This window comes from Neodiprion lecontei, chromosome 1 (genome assembly GCF_021901455.1).
Source record: "Neodiprion lecontei isolate iyNeoLeco1 chromosome 1, iyNeoLeco1.1, whole genome shotgun sequence".
Lineage (NCBI taxonomy): Eukaryota > Metazoa > Arthropoda > Insecta > Hymenoptera > Diprionidae > Neodiprion > Neodiprion lecontei.
In genome coordinates, this window is record NC_060260.1 from 38,087,709 (window position 1) to 38,107,506 (window position 19,798).

The following is a 19,798-nucleotide window of genomic DNA, read 5'->3' on the forward strand; positions in this document are numbered from 1 at the left end:
TATAGCTGTTTCACTTCCACTGTGCCCTTGTCCGCCGGTGTGAAACAGATTGAAAAGAGAGAGCAGTACTCTCGATATATCTCTGTCCTTTATATGTAAGCTTCAGTACCTCTTATAGGAGCGCTCAGTCTATCTGTATAAGTCTATGATTTTTACGAAGAAGCCTGATGGCAGAGCGCAAAGTGGCGCTTGGCAAAACGCGGGAAAATTCAAAATCAATATTCGTCGTTGTTTGCGTTGACTTGAAGAATATACTGTTGGTTGATTTATATGCCGTTCGGTAGAAATAGGGTTTATTGTGTAAAATAACTTATAACGTTACATTGAACATTAATAAATAATACATGTATGAGGCTACGTAGCATCAATGCACCTGCTGTGGCAATCAATGAATTCTTTTCACTTTGCCCACTACAATCATGCAGAAAAAAACAAAACTTCAGGCACGAATAAGCAGAATGAAAGGTTATTTTGGTATAGAATATATATTAGCTGAATAATCAATGCAGCTTTTCATAAACGTCTAAGCGTAGAGCTAATGTAAGTAAATATTATTTTCTTAAATTGTAATACCTGTGTGTGTTAAAAGTACGTTATCAATTATGATGTAAAACTTTAAAAAAACGTAATTCAATGGTGAGAATAATTATAGAATAATTTCGTGATATAAAAATAGTGTGGGAGTTACGGAGCATTAATACGTTTGTTCCATGGCATCCTCCTTGTGTTTTGTAACCGCTAAATGCATAGCTCTAAGAAATTGCGATAAATTCGCGGTTTTGGTGCGTAGGTATAGACTGTGAGCAAGAAACGGTATTTTTCTCAATGCACGACCGCTTAATCCAACACTTTCACGGCTCAGTTCAAGCAGCCTCAGACTATGCCTTGTGGTAGAATTTTCCTCGTACCCATTTGCTTTCAAATGCGATATGTCAAGTATATCCTCATTTTCTATTATTTGTGCCTAAAACCAACAAGAAAGTAAATGTTTACATGGCTAGTCAATTAAAGACCATCGATGATTGCTGTGTGTTTGAAAATCGTTTATACATCTCAAGTTACCTTGGTCAGCTCTTTGATACACGATTGATAAATTTTGTAGATAGCAATTTCACTGGGGTGCCCTATGTATTGTTTGATGTCTGCTCGGTCTACAAAGGCCAAATCAATTGCCTCAGTCACGTTGCTGGTAGTCAAGATGAGAACATTCTGGTAACGTTTAATGTGGTCCAGCTGGGTGAGTAAGGCATTTACTACACGAATAGAATCGCTCGGCTCTGTTCCAGAGACTGAAGACTTTCGTGCATGTGCCAGAGACTCTACTTCATCGATCAATACGCAAACCAAGGCATCTGGATTTTCGAGTAACTGTTTCAGCTCACCGAACATCTTCATTACTAATTTTCCGCTCTAAAACGTGAAGAATTAATACTCAAATTAAGATTATTATCATTAATTATTGCAGATTTTAAGAAATGAAGATTATCTGCAAAAACAATATTAAAAAGTTGTCTAATGTTTACAACTGGGCAGCAAAAAATATGACCGTACCTCAGAAAACCACTTTGAAAACAAGCTATGGCTATTTATTTCTACCAGAGCAAAGTGAGAATATCGATCATTAAATCTGATTGCCAATTTCTGAGCCAAAGCTTTGCACAAGCTGGTTTTGCCAGTTCCTGGAGGTCCGTGCAAAAGTACAACACGATTCCAGCTTATAATGTTAGCATCTATCTGACGGTCGGAAAATAATATTGTAGTTTCAACAAAACTAAGTAACTGAAACATGAATGATAACGACTATTAGAATAAGGTAATTGAAATAGAAGACAACTCGTCAAAGACTAGGTTTCTATGTCGTCTCTTACATTTTCCTTTATGTCAGAATCATAATACAAACTTTCCCACAAGCCTTTAAAATCTAACGATGGTAAAACCCAGTGAGTAGCGACGGGTAATTCATCTGAGTTGTTGTCGCCATCACATATTGTTTCCATTGCCGGCTCTTCTTCTTGTAATCTATAAACGTGTAGTGCAAGTTCTATCCCATCATTTAAGCTTACATTCGTGCTCTGAAAGTTAATGTTATAAGTTAAATAATATCTGAGACTTTCTAAACAAGGAATGAAAAAATATAATTCTTCATACTTCGTTGATGCTGCGATAAAATGATATGCTTTCAACATGATCCCTCAATACATTGTTAGAGCAATGTTTCCCGATAATTGGTGAGCACAAGTCTAGTGTGTTCAACATTCTCAGCTCATCTTGTACTTCTTTGTTTATTTCCTCGACAGACAATAGACTTGAATGAAAAATTAAATTGATAAATAAGAGGCTTCATGTGCGTTTAAACAAGCAGTTCAAAACATTCTATCATATCCACTCCAACGTCTCAAGACGGGAACAACAGAGCATCTCTAACTGCGTACTGAAATCGGTTCGTCTACGAGTCAGGCAAGAATGGGCATCGAAACATGCAAGTTACCTGTCAATCCGTTGACAGACCTCGATGTGTAGTACGTGACTCATATTTGTGATATGGGGCACGATAACTCGGTGGATGTGAATTGATCTGATTAACGTTACGACGGTTTAGACAGAATATTTGAATATCACGCTTCCGGTTTCTCACTTGTCCTTTCACCTGACAGCTGACTTATTCAATTTGTATTCTTTTTTCCGCACAACATGGCCGACACGTGCTCACGAAGTCGGGCGTTTTGAAGCGCCGAACGTTGGCGCCAATTTCAAGAACACCGATTGGCGATCTCTGTAGTGTTTCGAGTCATGTGGCGCCACTTCTTAGATGCCCTGGTGCCGGGCGGTGTGGGAGGGGGAGGGGAGTCTTAGATCATTCGAGTACACACGGAGTATTTCATCGAGATGAAAACTCATCCAGCGGCAAGAGCGCTCAGCCAATCATGGCGCAGAGCGAGAGAGATGGAGCGTACTTGGATTACCTTTAACCAGTCTCAATTCACGCCACATGCGAGTTTAGGATGCTACCACTATTCAAGGATGGCGCGATGTAGAGCGGGAGGGGGAGTATCGTGTAGGGAGCAGGAGGTAAGAGGGCGCGACGCGACGAAACAAAGATGATCTTCGTGGTCAATAATAAACAAACGCACTATATTCTCGACCGAATTGGACAATTATTTGAATTAACGTGGGCTGTGACATGCAGACGGCGTTGTTCGGCCTGTTAAGAGCATAGTTAAGAGCCCAATGTAGATTGGCTGTCTTGATATAAGGCACCACCTATGCTCAAACTACGCGGACGCTACTTTATCGTAATTTTTGTAAATTACGAACCATCAGCATATCAACGGTCGAGTGTTTAAAGAAAAGTGGTCCGAAATGTAGCGCCGAGAAAGGCATATTTCATTTTTAATTTGTAACGATATTGCATTTTACGTGAGATTTGGACATTTTTTTATTCGCATAACTAACAAGGATTAGGGAATAATGGACGAGGACGAAAAACGGCAACGCGCTTTGGAGGCTGGCCGGGAAATGGTTCGTACCCTAAACTTTTTTTGTATTTATAATTAGTTCTGGTATTTTTAAACCTAATCTCGAGCCGTTAATTCATACGATTTCAAACCCAACTTTAGATCATTGGGGTGCAATTTATTCCGATTCTTACATCTAATCACAGTTTGTCAGTAAAGCAATTACCTCATATCCTAATCTCAATCATTTTTGTTTATCTTCGTTTTTTCACATTTTTTATTACCCCACACCCAAAGCCTTGAGTCGCAGCATCTGCTCTGCCATTCGGTCTAATGTAGCGATATATATGACATTCAATATTCATTTGTTTTATATCTTACATTCATAATTCTCAGCTTGCTAAATACAAAGCGGAACGATTGTACAGTGCTCACAACAGTAGCGGTAATCAATCGGCTGAGCCGTCAGATGCAGAATCTTCACGCAACGAGGCCCAGGTGCGATCTACAGAAACACGGGGTGCTGACGTCAGTGTAAGTAATTCATTTGCTGTGAAGTATATAAGAAAATTTTTAATTGATCATATTTGTCAACAGTCGAGGCAGCTCATCTAATAATAATAATTTTATTTCTTATTTAAACTCTGCTGCAGTATGAAGTGCGCCTGTAATCTGATTATCACCCTGATGAATGATATCAATTTTACCCCAATGAGACACACCTGTACAAATTTTTTGCCATGGCTCCTATACTCTGATCTTGTTGTATCAACGATTTGTAGTTTTATTTTGACGGGTTCATTATAAACAGAATTGAGACATGAATTGTGTGAATAACAATTTGTTTATTCAATGTTTAGTTCATGTATACAGATAGCTGTTCTTTTCAATAGTCTGCGTATGAAAAAAGTTTATTTCTTTATTGAAATTCTAAAAGTTTTATGAATTTTTTAATACACTTTTTCATCCACAATAATACACACGTGTAATCACTTCACTTTTATTAGTCATTCCAATATGACATTTTTTTATTCAAAAAATGTGACAATTTAATATCAATAACTATAGTACTGGTGTCCAAAAATTGCATAAATTTGTGTATAACTTACTTTCAAGGCAATTGAAGTTAATATTAAAATATCTACAAATGATATTTCGGTATTAAGTCAGATTTCTACCTTTTACAGTAGTATTTTTTCTGAAAATTTGGCTGTCGATAGATGTCAAGCAGAAAAACTGAAATGACTGGGGTCGAAGGCCAGATAAATATTATGCAGAAAACTGTTAAAATGGGATTTTACTTTATTTTTTTAATTTTCTACAAAAACAGATGAACGTGTCATTGAGAGATTTAACTCATAGCAGTGTTAGTATGAGCGAAGGAGAGGGTGAAGGTGAATTGGAAGGAATGGCAGGAAGAGTAGCAGAGCTGGAAGAATTACTTGAAGGGAAAGAGGCGGTAGTGGAGGCTCTTAATGCTGAGATTGAAAATTTAAGGGGTGAAGCATCATCTCCAAATTCATCACAAAGTCGTGCTAGTAGTATTAATTATAAGGATCTTGTGCTAACTTATCACGCCAAGCTTCAAGAGTTTGAAAGAGCTGTCAATCAACGTGACAATCTCATTGAAGATTTAACCGCATCTCTGGAACAAACACTTTCAGCTAGAGACTATCTGTTGACTCAGGTAAATACCTTGAATGCAATGCAGTTGGAGCAGCGAACCACTCCAGTTGAAGACATCGAACCATTTCGTGTGAAAATTGAAAAATTAGAGAATGAGTTAGCGAATCAAAAAATGCTAACAGAGGAGTTTAAATTGCAAATGAATAAGTCCAACGAAGATAGGAAGAAGTTGGAAATGGAAAGTGAAACACAGAAGGCTGAAATAAACGACTACAAGCTTCAGATTAATCAGTTGAATGAAAGAATTCGCATCGGAGCAGCAGAAAACAATTTGAACATTACAGAAACATTAGAGCAGCAGAAACAATACGAAGCTCGTGTTGACAAAATTAAACGGGACATGCAAATAATTTTAGAGAAATTTACGACTGAAACTAAGGCAAATGCAGAAAAGCACCAAAATGAGTTGAAGGTAAGTTTATCCGAAATAGGTACTTTTTATGTATATTCTAAATATTTGAATCGTAAGGATTATTCATTAATGATCTTTGATTCCAGGAGTTGTCGTCATCTCATAGCAACGAATTGAGTCGGGTTAAGGAAGATTACAAAAAACAGTTAAAACTAGTGATAGAAGAAAATAGAACCTTGTCCGATCATTTAAACAGAGATTTGCCAGATCTTGAAACTAGACATGCTAAAGAACTATCTGTATTTCAAACACAGCTAACAACCTACAAAAAAACTGTTGAAGCATTGAAATTGGAGTTGGTTAACCACTCCGAAGCACAGAGAACAGCCCAGGCTGAAGTTGTATTGTACAAGTCCCGCGTTGAGGATCTTACCTTACAGATGGAGGCGAATCGTCGTCAGCATTCATTGAAGAGTAAGGCGGAAAAGGAAATGTTGCAGGAGCAAATAAAGCTGCATAAAATTCAGCTTGATGAAATAACTTCGAAATATGTGGCTGCTTCGAGTGTATTAGAATCCAAGGAGAGCATCGAACGATCTCTAGAGCAAGCTCTGACAAATGTAACCGTCCTGAAGCAGGATAATGAGGCACTAAAATTCAAATTGGATGATCTCTCAGCGAAATATTCGGCAGCGCAATCGCTCATAGAGAATAGCCAAGTTCACGAGAGATCTATGAGCAGCAAAATATTTGATTTGGAAAAATCATTGTCAAGATTCAGCGGAGTCAGCTTCAACACAGGAAGCGAGTTCAACGAAACCACCTACCAAACCTTCGACGAAGTCGCTTTACAGTTTCAAATGACGAAACAGAGATTGGAGGAAAAAGCATTGATGGAAAAGCAATTAGTTGAGAGGATCAATGGATTGGAAAATGATGTTTCCAAGACTACTGAAGACTTAGTACAGGCTAATGAGAGATTGGAGAAAACTACTCAAGAGTTGCATAAAGTCAATCAGGAGTTGGAAAAGACTAATCAGGTGAATCGGACGTATGAGAAACAGTTGAACGACTTGAAAAATTCCCAAGACAAAAGTAAGGGCAAGTTGGATCAAGTGGATGAGACAACTCCTGGTTCGACTGAACTTTTCCAAGGTTCGTTGTACTTTGGACAAGATGAGGAATCACCCAAGGAAATTACAGATTTGCCAAAGGGAGCGAAATCCGGCGAAGTGCAACTTTTGAAAGATAAAATTGAGTCGTTCGAACGAGAAAATAAAAACTTACAAAATCAGCTTGATCAATTAAAGAACGATAAACATGAATGCTCTAAAAAAATTATTGCGCTAAATGAAAAATTGAAAGAATCTGAGGAGGAGTCTGCCCAATTGAAGAAAGGACTTGCAGCTGCTTGGGAACAATGTGCAGAGGTTGAGGAAAAGCTGAATCAAACCTTGGCTGCCAACGAAAGTTGCCTTAACGAATCTGCACTGAATATCTCGATTCAGGACAGCAAATTACCAGATCAATTGGAAACTATAAATGACTCTGCTCGGGCACAGGAACTATTAGATAAGATGGATGTCAAGTTGATTGAAAAAGGTGTGCAAGCAGAAGTGACTAATATTCAAGACTTGGAGAAAAAAATTGATGACTTGAACACGGAAAAAGCAGCCATTGTCAAAGAAAATGAAAACCTAATTAGGCTTCAGAGGAATTACGAAGACGTAAGTGAGAAATTGGAGAAATTACAGCAAAATTTCGACAAACTTCAGCAGGAGAGACAGAGGTTAATTGAAGAAAATGAATATTTAACCAATAAGCAATCAAAAGAAGATATAAATAGTCTCCAATTGGAAATAGAAAAATTGACGAAAGAAAAGGAGTCACTTGTAAACGAAAAGATTGCCCTGATTAAGCAGAATGAAGGGTTGATAGAAGAACATGCCAAAGAAATGGATGAAATTAAAGCACAAACAGTAAACGATGTACAGAAATTGAAGTCGCTTTCGCTTGGGACGAGTGACAATGCATTGAGCTTGAGCGATTTGAAAGCCGAACTCGAGACTCGTCATTCCAAGGAAATGGAAGAACTAAGGACATACTTTGAGCAAAAGTGTTTACAGATGGAAAAACAGTATTCTGAAGAGGTATTCAGTCAGCAGTCAAAGAAAATGTCTGACAACGACAGCGAAATAGAAGAATTAACTGACGATCTGTACTTTGGTGGTGGTGGCGACTGTCTAAACGTTTTGGATGTTCCTGGGCGAAGTTCAAAGACAGATAGCGAACTTAAGAGTAAAATTGATTCTAATGAGGATGAGAATATCGCAAAATCAATGGCGGAAGGCTCAGAAAAAGTCGCCTCGATACAGCAGGAGCTGTTCTTGAAAGTTGAGGAACTTGAGAAACTGAAATCAGAGTACGAGGAAAAGCTGGTTGAACAACAAAAACTGCATAACAGCATGGTGCAGAAGCTGTCGGAACGAACCGAAAAACGAGGACTAATCAAAGTGGTCAATCAGGTGAGACCAAATCCTTTTCCATAACATTATGCGCATATTATTTTGGCATGAACATGTGCGTTATAACATTTTTGGTGATGCATGTAGTACTTGCGTACGATCGAAATTTTGCAATCAGAATGGAATTTAATTACCTGCATACGAATTTGTAATTGCCGGTTTGTCAACAGTGGCCATTGTCAATTCAGTCGCTCATTTAATCGTGAGCGTTTCCCTCGATCAACCTTTGACATTTTGTTATCTACATTGATGCGAATATTTTTTATACCAGTGTCTTGGTAAGTCGTTAGTTACGAAGGCGTAACGCGAAGCTTAGTCTTTTAATCTAAGTTATCGCAATTTGATTACCACAAAAAAGGTAAAAAGAAAATGAAAAACAGTAGTACAGTTCACTTGATTCGTGCCGACAGAACTTGGCGGCATATAAATCAACATTTTGAAAAGTTCGACTCATTTTAGTTTCAGTTATTTTCTCCAGTATGCATGCGGTCGATGACTTGGTATTTGAGTCTTATTCTTTTTGTGGGAATAATGTAACTTGTTTGCTTCAGGAATGGGTTGTCTAATAGTTGAACTCATTTTCATCATACAGTATGTGTATGTACCGTTAGATAGTAAATCCCATTCGTAACTAACATATGTGTTGTGTGGACCTGTGAACCTGCGCATGCAGCCATGTCAAACGGACTTGGATCCAATTGCTGTGGAAAGTGGCGAATTGACCGAATTGAGAGCTGCCTACAGTCACCAGTTAGAGGAACAGGTCGCGTTGGCCAAGCTTGACATCGTCAACGCACTCCAGGAACAGATTCAGGTAGCTTATTGCCACCTGCAACCGCTTTTGCACATTTCAGAAGTTAACGCTACTCCAGATTACCTCCGTAATATTTTGATCATTTCATATTTGTGTATTTAACCGAGGAAGAAAATAAAAATTTATAGCTGGCTGTTGTGATTATATCTACTAAGAATTATATTCAATCATTGCTCGTTCAATTCGTTTGAAAATTTCACCCACACAGCTAAACATCCAGAAAGATTAGTGGAGGATTATGGGTGACTCATTCGTTATTGACATTGACACAGTGACTCAAAATCACAATACAAATCGCCTATTCTTTGGTGGAAGGGATGCTTTTCAAACAAATACAAATACCTTTCATTTGAGTGCAATATTTTGATAGCGTGACATCGGCATTATGCAGGCATTGCTGTCAGCTGATGAAACAGATGCTCAGCAGAGTTGGCCTGCAGAACTGCTCGAGCTACGTGACAAATTCACTGATGGTTCTAAACGTGAAATCCAAGAACTCAAAGAGCAGCACATTGCTGAATTAGCCCGGCTTAAGGAAGAACACACACGTCTTTTAAACCGAACTATCGAACGCCATGAAGACGAATTGACGAAAATTAAAGTGGCATCCAGAGGTGGTGGAAAAACGTGTTCAGAAGACGGAAATTTGAGTTCTGAAAATCTTCTGATTAGAGAAAGGTAATATTGACAATTTTATTGCTGTTGTGCATTTGTGATTTTGATCAGTGATTAATGAAATTTATCCATAATTGTTACAGGGACAATTTGCATAAGACCTGTTTGACACTGAAAAATCTTGTAACAGAGTTGATCAATTACTTTACAATGTGCGAAGAAGAGGTAAACAATACTCTAATATCTGAGGTACTGAAAACGCAGTTGTCAAAGTCCATGGAAATGAAAGACGATCAAGAAGAAACGTCGACGAAAGAAACTGGAGATAAAACTGAAGATTTCCAGAACACCACGTGCCCTGCGGAAAAACAGACTCCTTCTAAACCCACAGCTACAAAAATTAAAAGAGTTCATTTTGCGCCTAGGTATTCAGGCATCCAAACGCTGATGAACGACGATAATACCTTGTTCGAATTAATAGAAAGGGATAAAGACGTTACCCACGAGTTGAAAGTTGAGTTGGACAATTGTTTAGATCGACTAAAATCAGAGGCTGCCCAAATATTGGGAGTATCATCGACACCTGAAGAGTCTAAAATCGATATGCTTGCGAAGCAAGTTTTGTGGTCGAGCAAAGTGAACGAAGAGCTTGGTGTGAAATTCGAGGAGGCTGAAAATATGATATTCAACTATGAGCAAGAAAACGAACATCTGAAAGTGAAAATTCACGAGTTACAGCTCAAGTTAACTTCTATAGAAAACAAGAAAGAAATCATCAGCGAAGGTTATGGCGAACATGAGGAGTCGGGTGTCGACGTTACGACGGAGAATTTATCCCAACTTCAAGAAAGAGGTGATGTATTTGTTTCAAATACTTGGACGCTACCTCAGCATTTCCAATTCAATATCGCAGACAATATCAATTATTTAAAATATCATCTACTTTCAGTGAGAACTGTGATATCAAACGGAGGTGGCGAAAATTCCTACCTGTTGCAGTTAATCGAAGATTTGTGCAGACAAGGGGACAAAGCTGCAGATGAAGCGAAGAAGGAGAAAGAAGACTTGCAGTTGCAGGTAATAAAAATTTTATCCGACTGTGTTCAATTGCATGAAAATTGATTATACTTAGCAATAATTGGTATGTGTTGTTAAAAAAACTTTGGTTTATGTGCAAGATGAATGATTACCCGATTCTTAGGTTGTAGAATTGATATTGTTTTATTCTGTAAGTCCAAATCACGGAGAGTTTTCAATCAATTCTCTAAGATTGGTATGATCTTGTACACTTTTTACTCTCTGAACTCTGGTTTTTAAGATTGTTTAAATCTTATTGAATCCATTTTCAATGTTCGTGAAATTATATTCCAAAAGATAGAAAGAGAAAAAAAAAGAACTAATTCCTGGAGCAAAAATTAAACCCCTGTGACTTGGAAGGACAGATTTTTTGAGATTGATTTGCATTATGTTGTCTTGCCAGCAGGTATCTTTTGACCCTACTCCTCCCCCATACATTCACAGGGTTTGCTGCCGAAAGGTAAATCATAGAACTACTAATATTAATACGCATTTGCTGTAGTATCCATAAAGTTTTGCTATTACCCTCTAATTCGAAATTAAAAATTCGTTTGTCATCATCACATACACGGTCATTTAATATTGCTATATAGAACGCTTGTATATCGGATTTTTTATATCTTTGTACAGCTTTGTTGAAACACTAAAAATATGAAAATGCTTATGTGACAATCACATGGGACATAATTGTTGAATTTTCAAGTAACAGACGATGTGGTTACAATGAATTTACGTTATTACGGCCTCAAAAAATCATTTGTTCACCTTCTTATAATTCTGTGCTATTTTCCTAAATCCCGACTGAAATTATTACTAAACATCCTTGCCTGGTTATATGATTGCATGGTGGAATGGGTGGTTGTTATCTAGTTTGTAATTGAGTGTTTTTTTTTTTCTTTTTTTTTGGTTCTGAATTTTTGTAAGATTCGGTTTTTTTTTTCCATTTTCAAATTCCCCAACACTCTCTGCAATGTATCACTGAAATAATGACCTGCTTTGGGTGGTTTCATTTTGGAAAAATCTGCTACGCTGCTTTATTAATTGTAGGGTCCGATCATTAATACAATTTTTGATTAGATCAGTTTAAAAACTGGCAGAATTCATGATTTTAATCTTAATTAATTCTGCTCACTTACTTATAAATTTTCACGGACTGGTACTTCAATTCATTCTTTCAATATAAGATTGATTACAATATTTTGTTAAAAAATAATTAGCATGAATCCATTTTTCTTTTCATCTAGCAGCAAATTAATGAATACTAAAATTTTTTAATGAAATATGTTTATGAACATAGCTTATTAATCACTGCATTTGTATGTATTTTTCAAAGTGATTAAAATGATCTGTAAATCTGATGTTTAGATCGAAGCAGCGGATAAACAGTTGCGTGCTACGCGTAAGTTCCTTGAGGAACAAGCCGGCGAACGAGAAGCTGAAAGAGACGAAGCAGCTCGTAAAATTGAAGTGCTTATTGAGCAGCTTAGAGAAAAGGATCGCGAAAAGGAACGTGATCAACGTATCACCTCAGAGGTAAGTCTTACAATATACATAGTAATGATAGAAATATTTATTTTGGATTCGTTAAAACTGTGCATATTCTTGCCATCTTACGATTAAATAAATATGTACATATTTAATTAATTAATAATAATAATTTTGGTGGTTAGATTTGTTGTGCAGGTTTTGGCTAGCCTAACGATTATTGCAGATGTAATATCACTTTTTCATTAATATATTGTTTAATAATAAATATCATATACATATGTATAAGTATATTATTATAGAAAAGCTTGTAACACGCATCGCCGCATCGTATTTTAAATAACACACGTTTTTGTCATTGTGGTACACATCTATTATTACTTAAATCACGTTTTTCTGCACTGTGGTTTTGGTTTCTCTGTTTGTCACGCAAAGCAGTCTTCGCTATCGCCTGTACCACCATCAACTTATGCAGTCACCCACGTGCTTCGTCCAACTGACATCGAAGCAACCGTGAGTGTTTACTTATCTTTAACAATCAGAATTTCACATCTCTATACAAATACGAATCGCTCAATTATTGCTTGCCAATAATGAAAGTCTGTGCGAATTTCTCCCTTTTTTTTTTACAATTTTACTCGTACTTTCATGTTCTAAATTTTTCATACAAGTTTCGTACTCGTAATCAAACATGGTATTGCGGGTCTGTGTTCGAATAACTAAAATTTATCCGTAAACAAATTAACACAGGCTATGGAAAATGATAAGAGTTCATAATCTAAACGTTTTAAGTAGTTTATTACTTTTCCATCCGTCTTATTTTATTAGTACCCCAAATACATTCTAGAAAATTAATCACTCATCTTTTTTTCCACTGCTGTTGTCATTAATTCTATTTTTTTCAATGTGAATACACTTTATTTGTCACATTTAATATAACTCCATAACCAGAATCTTAATTTCACCATGTAAATTTGTACACATCCCTTAATTCTAGTCGTAGAATTAATAGAAATGACAGTCAGCATTAATAAGTATTAATACTGTAGTGATTAAAAATAAAATAATATTAAAATAGTAATAACATAATTTTCGTGTGCCTTAAATATCTCATAAAAAGCTTAAATATGGTAAAATATGTCACCGTTTGCATGCCCATGTAAATATCACTTTAAAAACATAGATCGATTACGGGAAATATAGGTGGAAGCTCTTGAATCCCAGATGCACGAGATGTCTTCTATGATGTCCGAGGCTGAGGCGCGAAAGTCTGAGGTTGAGAGCGAATTGAAGGCAGCTATTGACAAGATATGGGTATTGCGAGATATTATCACTGACTTGGAACAGCAGGTTCAAGCAAAAACGGAGCGTGAAGATGCTCTGCAGACCCAGATCAATCAGATGGAAGAATTGATTAATGTACAAACTAAAAATCAACAGGAACTTGCCCAAGAATTAGACGCGATTAAAATGGGCAGCGAGAATGTTCATTTGAATGAGCACATCGATCATCTTCAAGTAAGTTTTATTTCAGCGATCGACAACGATAAGTAGAAAATGTGTATTGAATCAACTTGCTTTTAGGAGGAACTTAGAAAGCACAAATTGAGCACCGAACACTTCGACGTTAATTCGTTGGCTATGAAACAGATCAAATTGGAATTACGCGATATGGACGTACAATTAGACAAGAGAATAAAAGATCTGGAAGCACTGCATATGTGCGGTTCTAACTTGAGCCTAAGCCAGCCCAGCGAGGACGTGTCTGTTAGAGAACAGATTGATGCTTCTCGATGCCCAACGCCAGACGATCCTCAATCGCCTCCTACCTTGCCGCTCGATCATATTCTTAAACTGAAAGAAAAAATGATAAAACACGGTAGAGCCGAAGAGGTCGCCTTCAGGAGAATTAAGGACCTGGAAATGCAGATGACGGCTCTGAAAAATCAGAACGAAGTTAGTCCCTCAATCAGCTATAACTTGTTATATGGAATCGCTTGCGAAACGTACAGAGCTGTAATTATGAATAATTTACAGGAACTACAGGCTGAGCAAGAAATATTACAGCAAACTAATTCAGAACAATTGTTCCAAATTGAAGCTATGCGTGGTCGATTGGAACAGCAGAAACAGAGTGCTCCTTTTGCTCAGAGACAGGCTACTTCACGCTTGGAATTACAGTTACATGAAGTGAACGCCAAAGTTCACTCCTTAGAACGCGAAGTAGCTGATAAGGATTTACAGGTAAAAAAGTATTGCCACTTTATATAGATCAGATATTTCAATTTATCCCAAATTTAAGAAATACGAAACGAATCTGAATAAACTCCGTTATTGGAAAGTCTGTTTTAGACACGCAACTTGTTAAGAATTACTGTTGTAGTATAATATCGTAAATTTTAATTCATCAGATAAAAGATACTGAAATGCGATTGGAGAGAGCGAATAAATTGTTGCTTGAAAAAGAAGGTGAGATTGCAAGCGTTGTTCAAGTCGAGAACAATACTATTCAGAAGCTTCGAGATCGTCTAGAAGTCATTGAAGGAGAGAAAAAATTGTTGGAGGTAATTTTAATTTATTTTATCTTGTGTCAACTTAACGTTGAGCATCTTTACTTCACATCAAACGCTTCCTTATGGTCAATACGAAATTCATCTTCATCGTATCTTCATGTCAACTAAAAGTTGATTTTTGTTTCCAGGAAAAAGTTGGATCACAGGAGCGAGTTCAGCAAGAGTTACCACAGTTGCTTGACTCGATGCTGGAGGATAAAAATGAGGAAATTGATCACCTCAAAGATCAACTATCTAAAAAGGAAAAACAATTAGAAATATACTTGTCGTTGAATTTGGATGAAAGTCAGTTGAAAGAATTGATGAAGCAAGCTGAGCCAAAGAATAGCGCTCGTACATTGAGCGATATTCTTTCAATTAATTCAGAGTGCGAAGAATTCCCAGAAGCTATCAGAGAACATGTTAATCTGACGCAAACCTTGCCATACAATATTTCCAATTTACGAACTGCTGGTGATGCTAGCCAGTTGAAATACGTCAGCCAGATATCCCCGATGGTTATGATTGAGCAGAACAAAACTAGCGCTGATGTTCCTCGACTGGAGTTACACTCCCAGTCTCGTAGCTTGTCAGAAAGTTGTATACCTCGTTCTCATAGCTCGACCGGTGTTGAATTAGTTCGCAGTGTATCCGAATCTAAGTCGCCGACAAATGAGGAAAATGATGGTTCGAACCACGAGAATCTGAGATCTCGTAACGTCATAGAGAACGAAGCAAATGATGAAAATCTCTTGGTGGAACGATTGTCCATGGAAACTGGTGAGTCTGGTGTATTCAAGGAGGGCGAAACCTCGGCTGAGGGAATAAACGAAAGTGCTAATCAGTGTCCAAGACATGGGAATAGATCAATCGAGTCGCTGAGTCCACGCAAATCCGGTGAAGAGTCAAATCAGAGACTTATTCAAGACATGGAGAATCAATTAAGGAAAGTGAAAGAAGAACTCGAAATTAAGTCAAAGAAATTGACAGAACGAGAAACGGAATTGAACACCATGCAACATGATCTGCTTGAGCTGCGTACGGAATTGAAAGAAACCATAGAAACCCTGACGTGGGATAAATTTTTCTACAAAGAACAGTTTGAATTGACTCAAGCTTCGGAAAGTAAAATAAAGAGTGACTTGTTGGAAGTTGAAAATAATCTCAAGTTTAAGACAGAGGAACTCATAGAATACAAGGGTAAAATGCAGACAAACGAGAAAATTATCACCGAGCTGAAAAAGGAAAATTCAAGGATGATTGAAGAGTTTGATGAGAAATTAAAGACACAACTCAAGAAGATTGATGTTACCTTGCAGGAAAAAGCTCAAGAGTTGAAAAACTTGAAGGAAATTATTTTCGAGAAAGATATTACCATTGAAACACTTGGGACTCGTAACATTGAGATAGAGAATGAAAACAAACAGTTGTACGAGTACAAAACTAGGTTTGAAACTTGCAGAGAAGAACTATCCAACTGTCAGATCGAAGTTCAAAGATTAACCGAAGGATTAAACAACAGAGATTTGCTTATAAGAAGACTGGAAGATATGGCGAGACGATCAAGCCTCTCTGGTGCTTCTTCACCCAGTGAAAATAAAGACCAAGAAATTCATCATCTGCAAGAGCACCTTAAGGAAAAAGATAAAGTTATCAGACAGATGAGTGACGACAGTAAAAGTTTGCAAAGAGCTTTGGAAACAATACAGAATAAAATGAAGGAGTCCGGAAATGTTGTTGAATTAAGAAAGAAATTGAAAGATGAAAGAAAAATGAATATGGAACTAAAGGAGGTTGTTGTAAAACTACAGGAAGAACTCGAACATTTTAGAATTGCCTCACATCGTAAGTAAATTAACTACTTGTTGGACAAATTATTCTTTTACTTGTACAGAAACAAATAGGTTTCACTTTTGTTATGCTGCTAAACATTAGTATTTAATGTTACAGAAGCATCTGAAGACGAGGGCGATATAGAGGACATGGTTCAAAGAGAATTACAGGTGTCTGCTCGGCTAGACAAACAAATAATGAGCGCTATTGAGAGTGAGACAGAAGAGAGTGGTGGAACCAAAAGGCGAATTGAAAGACACGCTTGCAACTCCTTGGATATAGAGCCGGTTGATCAGGCCAAGCAAGAAAAAATCGCTCAAAAATATAACGACGTCCGTTTAAAACTTAAACAAGCCAACAAATCAAACGAGGAACTAACTAAGTTGAAAGACGATTTAGAAATCGTGGTTGATATGCTTAAATCCCAAGTTACAGAGTATGAAAATCGTATCTTACAAATAAAGTGAGTCAAATTCGGTGAGACTGAAACTTACATGAATATGAAAAACAAATAACAATTGCCAAAAACCTATTTCCATTTCAGAGCTGACTTGGAAGAAGAGTCTGGAACGGTAACAAAACTGAACGAAGAACTTGCGAAAGAAAAAGACATGAGTCGACATTTGAGAATACGATACGAAAGAGAACAAACCGCTAATCACCAGGCTCAGAAGCACGATTCGGAATTGATCACGGTTAGTATAATATATATAAATATTTTTATATATATTTTAATGTTATATTGATTTTTTAATAAACAAAACTCATCTCTAGACGTTAAGAATGAAGATAGAGGCGTCACTGGATGCAGAAGAAAAATTACGCTCGCAGTTATCGGATATCAGACGTGATCATAAGAGAATAGAAACGGAATTGAATACTGTGAAAGAAAAGTTGAAGAATCAGAAGGTGGCTGACACAGTTGGTCTCAAAGAGCAGTACCTTCAAGAAATGATTGAAGCAGAGCAGAAAAAATACGTCACTGTTGCCGAAAAGTGTGAAAAAGAAGAAAGGAAGAACGTCGAACTGGCCGACAGTATACGAAGAATAGTAAATGAGAAAAGTAAATATGAAAGGGAACTCGAAATGCTGAATGATGATAGAGAAAAGTTGGCTAGTAAACTCGCTTTGGTCGAGGGAATCAAAGAACATCTTGAAACAGACTTGAAAAGGACTAGAGATGAGTTGAAAGCAAGAGAAGGGGAATGTGAGTGGCTACAGAAGAGAATCGATACAATCACTGAAGCTGAAGCAAAGAGACAGCAACAAAGAACTGACGAACACAACGAATTGAAGAGCCTCAGGCGAGAAGTTGCCAATGCGCGAGAAGTTATGGTGAGTGAGCCAAAATTTAAAAATAATCTTACTCTGTAAGAACGGGTACTAACGATTCATCCGCATGTAGTATTTCTCTGTTTTGTACGTTCATTCAAAGGATTATCAAAACAGAAAAAAAAATATTTCCATTTTGGAAAATTTCATATTTTTAGGTCGATCTGGAAGCGGACATGTCTCATTTGAAGAAACAATTGGCCAAGTCTCACGAAAAACAAGAGCAATACATTCAATGCATTGAAACACAGCGAGTCACTTTAGCTGATTTAATGAAAAAGTTAACTTCAGCACAAGATGAAGAAAAAAGACTGAAAGATGTAATTAATGATATGCAAAATGACCTGCAAATGAGTGTAAAAAGAGAACTAGAGCTTACCAGTGAATTACAGAGGGAGAGACTTTGTGGCGAGAAAAACGTACCGGTTAAATTTGTACAAAAGATTCAGGTAAGATATTTATACCTATGGTAACTCTGAGTCGATATCATTAAACGGAGTCTTATAAAGAATTTTCATTGTATGATTTCAGGATTTGAACGAGAGTCTGCAGAAGCATTTGAACGAGAAAAGTATCCTCCATGACAAACTAGCAAGAGCTCGAGAAGACAAAGAGCAGCTATTAGCTCGAGTAAGAATTTTGGAACAGAATCAATCGACGAATACCGCAGGTGCCATGAGCGGAGAAATGGTGGAAAAGGTTTGTCGACAATCGCCTTTTTTGCGTTCGGGAAATGGACAGCTGGTTTGCTGCACATGTCTATAACGCTTCTTTTTCTTCCCAGCTTCAACACTTTTACGGAAAATTCCTACGAACTGATAGCCGTCGAAAAGCGTTGGCATACCAGAAGCGTTATCTGCTCTGCGTAGTGGGCGGATATCAGCTTTCGGAGGAAAATACTCTCTCCGTTCTCGCTCAGCTGACGTTAGTACAGCGGGAGCACACCACAAATCGTAACAATAAGAAATCACCAAGGGTGAGATTCAGATGCGCAGCCCTGGCGATAATCAGTATCCGCAGAATGAAGTGGCTGATCGGACGGTGGCGAACGGGGAGAAGAATTGGCGCTAATGCGGTTCTCGGTAATCCTGACCAGTCGTTTATCATGTTGCGAAAAAAATCGTCAAACAATCATTCACCGCCTGTTCGAGACAGGCCGTCCAACCTGTGAGTGGCGGGTTAATTTCTTTCCATTTAAATTCTGCTTCGTATGATCGAATGGTATCAAATAAAGTTTTTTGTAACTTTGTAGGAGGGACGGCGGTCTCGGAGGTTTCCCACTTGAGCACTTCATAGATCGTTTTGTAAGTATTGAAAAGAAGATGGACCATGCTTTGATAGACGTCGGTCAGCTGACCTCGGACTAACAAGAGTTGTCTAACTTTATGCTCACTACCTCAACGTTTTCTTCTTTATCAAGTACAAAGTACCAGTTGTTATTGTATTACGTGTATAACATTGGATTAATTGTGCATCGCACAAATGTCACAACGCAGCCATGCCCACGTATGGCTTGTATGGGATTGCATTCTTCGTCTGAGGGCAGGTTACATTACTTTCGGTTGTTTCTCTGCGTTGGACGGAAATGTCGAGAAAAGAACTGGGCATTCGAACAAGTTTTTTTTAGGTTGTAAATGTAGCTCCATATTCGATTAATTAATTAAGCTGAATGTGTACATACAATGTTTGATATGAAAAATAAGTTCGAAACGTTTTGACTGTTTGCTACTATTATTACTATTAGTCATAAGGTTTTAGTGATAAAAATTTTGTTTGTTCTAATTTTTTTTGTCTGTTTTTTTTTTAAGTGATTGTCGGACAGGTTTGTTTTATTATGGTGTTTTAGAATTTTATGTTTTGTCAGATATCGCGGCCTTCTCCATATCCGGTGGATCACATTGTTTCACTATATACAAATATTAATTTCTAGTGTGTAACATGACCAAAGGATTATCAAGTTTTATGTAATATGTAGCTTTGATGGTAGAAACATGTGCCTTGTACATTGTATTATATATTTATTAAATGCCTGTTTTTATATTATATATGAATAAAACGTTACCACGCCATCG

The 19,798-nt window shown here is 37.3% G+C and overlaps 2 protein-coding genes across 10 annotated transcripts; one reads left to right on the forward strand and one right to left on the reverse strand.

Annotated features, from left to right (window-relative positions):
• Positions 1-276: 276 nt before the first annotated feature.
• On the reverse strand, positions 277-3,017 carry LOC107222486 (pachytene checkpoint protein 2 homolog). 2 transcript variants are annotated; one of them, XM_015661871.2, is made up of 6 exons: positions 2,489-3,016; positions 2,149-2,305; positions 1,869-2,072; positions 1,552-1,779; positions 1,063-1,410; positions 277-964 (listed from the first exon to the last, which is right to left on the reverse strand). In XM_015661871.2, exons 1-6 carry the CDS (start codon positions 2,530-2,532, stop codon positions 695-697), a joined length of 1,251 nt encoding a protein of 416 aa, XP_015517357.1. In that variant the 5' UTR covers positions 2,533-3,016; the 3' UTR covers positions 277-694. The 2 variants fall into 2 exon arrangements, with proteins under 2 accessions (XP_015517357.1, XP_046602759.1); XM_046746803.1 differs by lacking the exon at positions 1,552-1,779 and having other exon boundaries at positions 2,489-3,017.
• A 45-nt stretch (positions 3,018-3,062) lies between these two features.
• Positions 3,063-19,769, forward strand: LOC107222489 (A-kinase anchor protein 9). Of its 8 annotated transcripts, none has more exons than XM_046746789.1 (23): positions 3,063-3,519; positions 3,852-3,989; positions 4,786-5,553; positions 5,640-8,018; positions 8,692-8,832; positions 9,203-9,510; positions 9,591-10,300; positions 10,397-10,524; positions 10,928-10,984; positions 11,890-12,057; positions 12,445-12,522; positions 13,213-13,527; positions 13,594-13,965; positions 14,047-14,253; positions 14,421-14,573; positions 14,711-16,406; positions 16,512-16,857; positions 16,939-17,089; positions 17,169-17,729; positions 17,885-18,175; positions 18,258-18,425; positions 18,511-18,893; positions 18,979-19,769. In XM_046746789.1, the coding sequence occupies exons 1-23, from the start codon at positions 3,469-3,471 to the stop codon at positions 19,091-19,093; spliced, it is 9,684 nt and encodes a 3,227-aa protein (XP_046602745.1). In that variant the 5' UTR covers positions 3,063-3,468; the 3' UTR covers positions 19,094-19,769. The 8 variants fall into 8 exon arrangements, with proteins under 8 accessions (XP_046602745.1, XP_046602746.1, XP_046602747.1 ...); XM_046746790.1 differs by having other exon boundaries at positions 12,448-12,522; XM_046746791.1 differs by having other exon boundaries at positions 10,931-10,984.
• Positions 19,770-19,798: the final 29 nt, after the last annotated feature.

What these genes read in the sequence shown, in the direction of transcription:
- LOC107222486 (XM_015661871.2), bottom strand. Translation starts at nt 2,532, where the DNA reads ATGAGTCACGTACTACACATCGAGGTCTGTCAACGGATTGACAG. An exon ending in GTCTGTCAACGGATTGACAG is followed by an intron (nt 2,306 to 2,488) that starts GTAACTTGCATG and finishes TTTTCATTCAAG; the next exon opens with TCTATTGTCTGTCGAGGAAA. An exon ending in ATTCTGACATAAAGGAAAAT is followed by an intron (nt 1,780 to 1,868) that starts GTAAGAGACGAC and finishes TTCATGTTTCAG; the next exon opens with TTACTTAGTTTTGTTGAAAC.
- LOC107222489 (XM_046746789.1), top strand. Translation starts at nt 3,469, where the DNA reads ATGGACGAGGACGAAAAACGGCAACGCGCTTTGGAGGCTGGCCGGGAA. An exon ending in ACGATTCGGAATTGATCACG is followed by an intron (nt 17,090 to 17,168) that starts GTTAGTATAATA and finishes ACTCATCTCTAG; the next exon opens with ACGTTAAGAATGAAGATAGA. An exon ending in CGAGACAGGCCGTCCAACCT is followed by an intron (nt 18,894 to 18,978) that starts GTGAGTGGCGGG and finishes GTAACTTTGTAG; the next exon opens with GAGGGACGGCGGTCTCGGAG.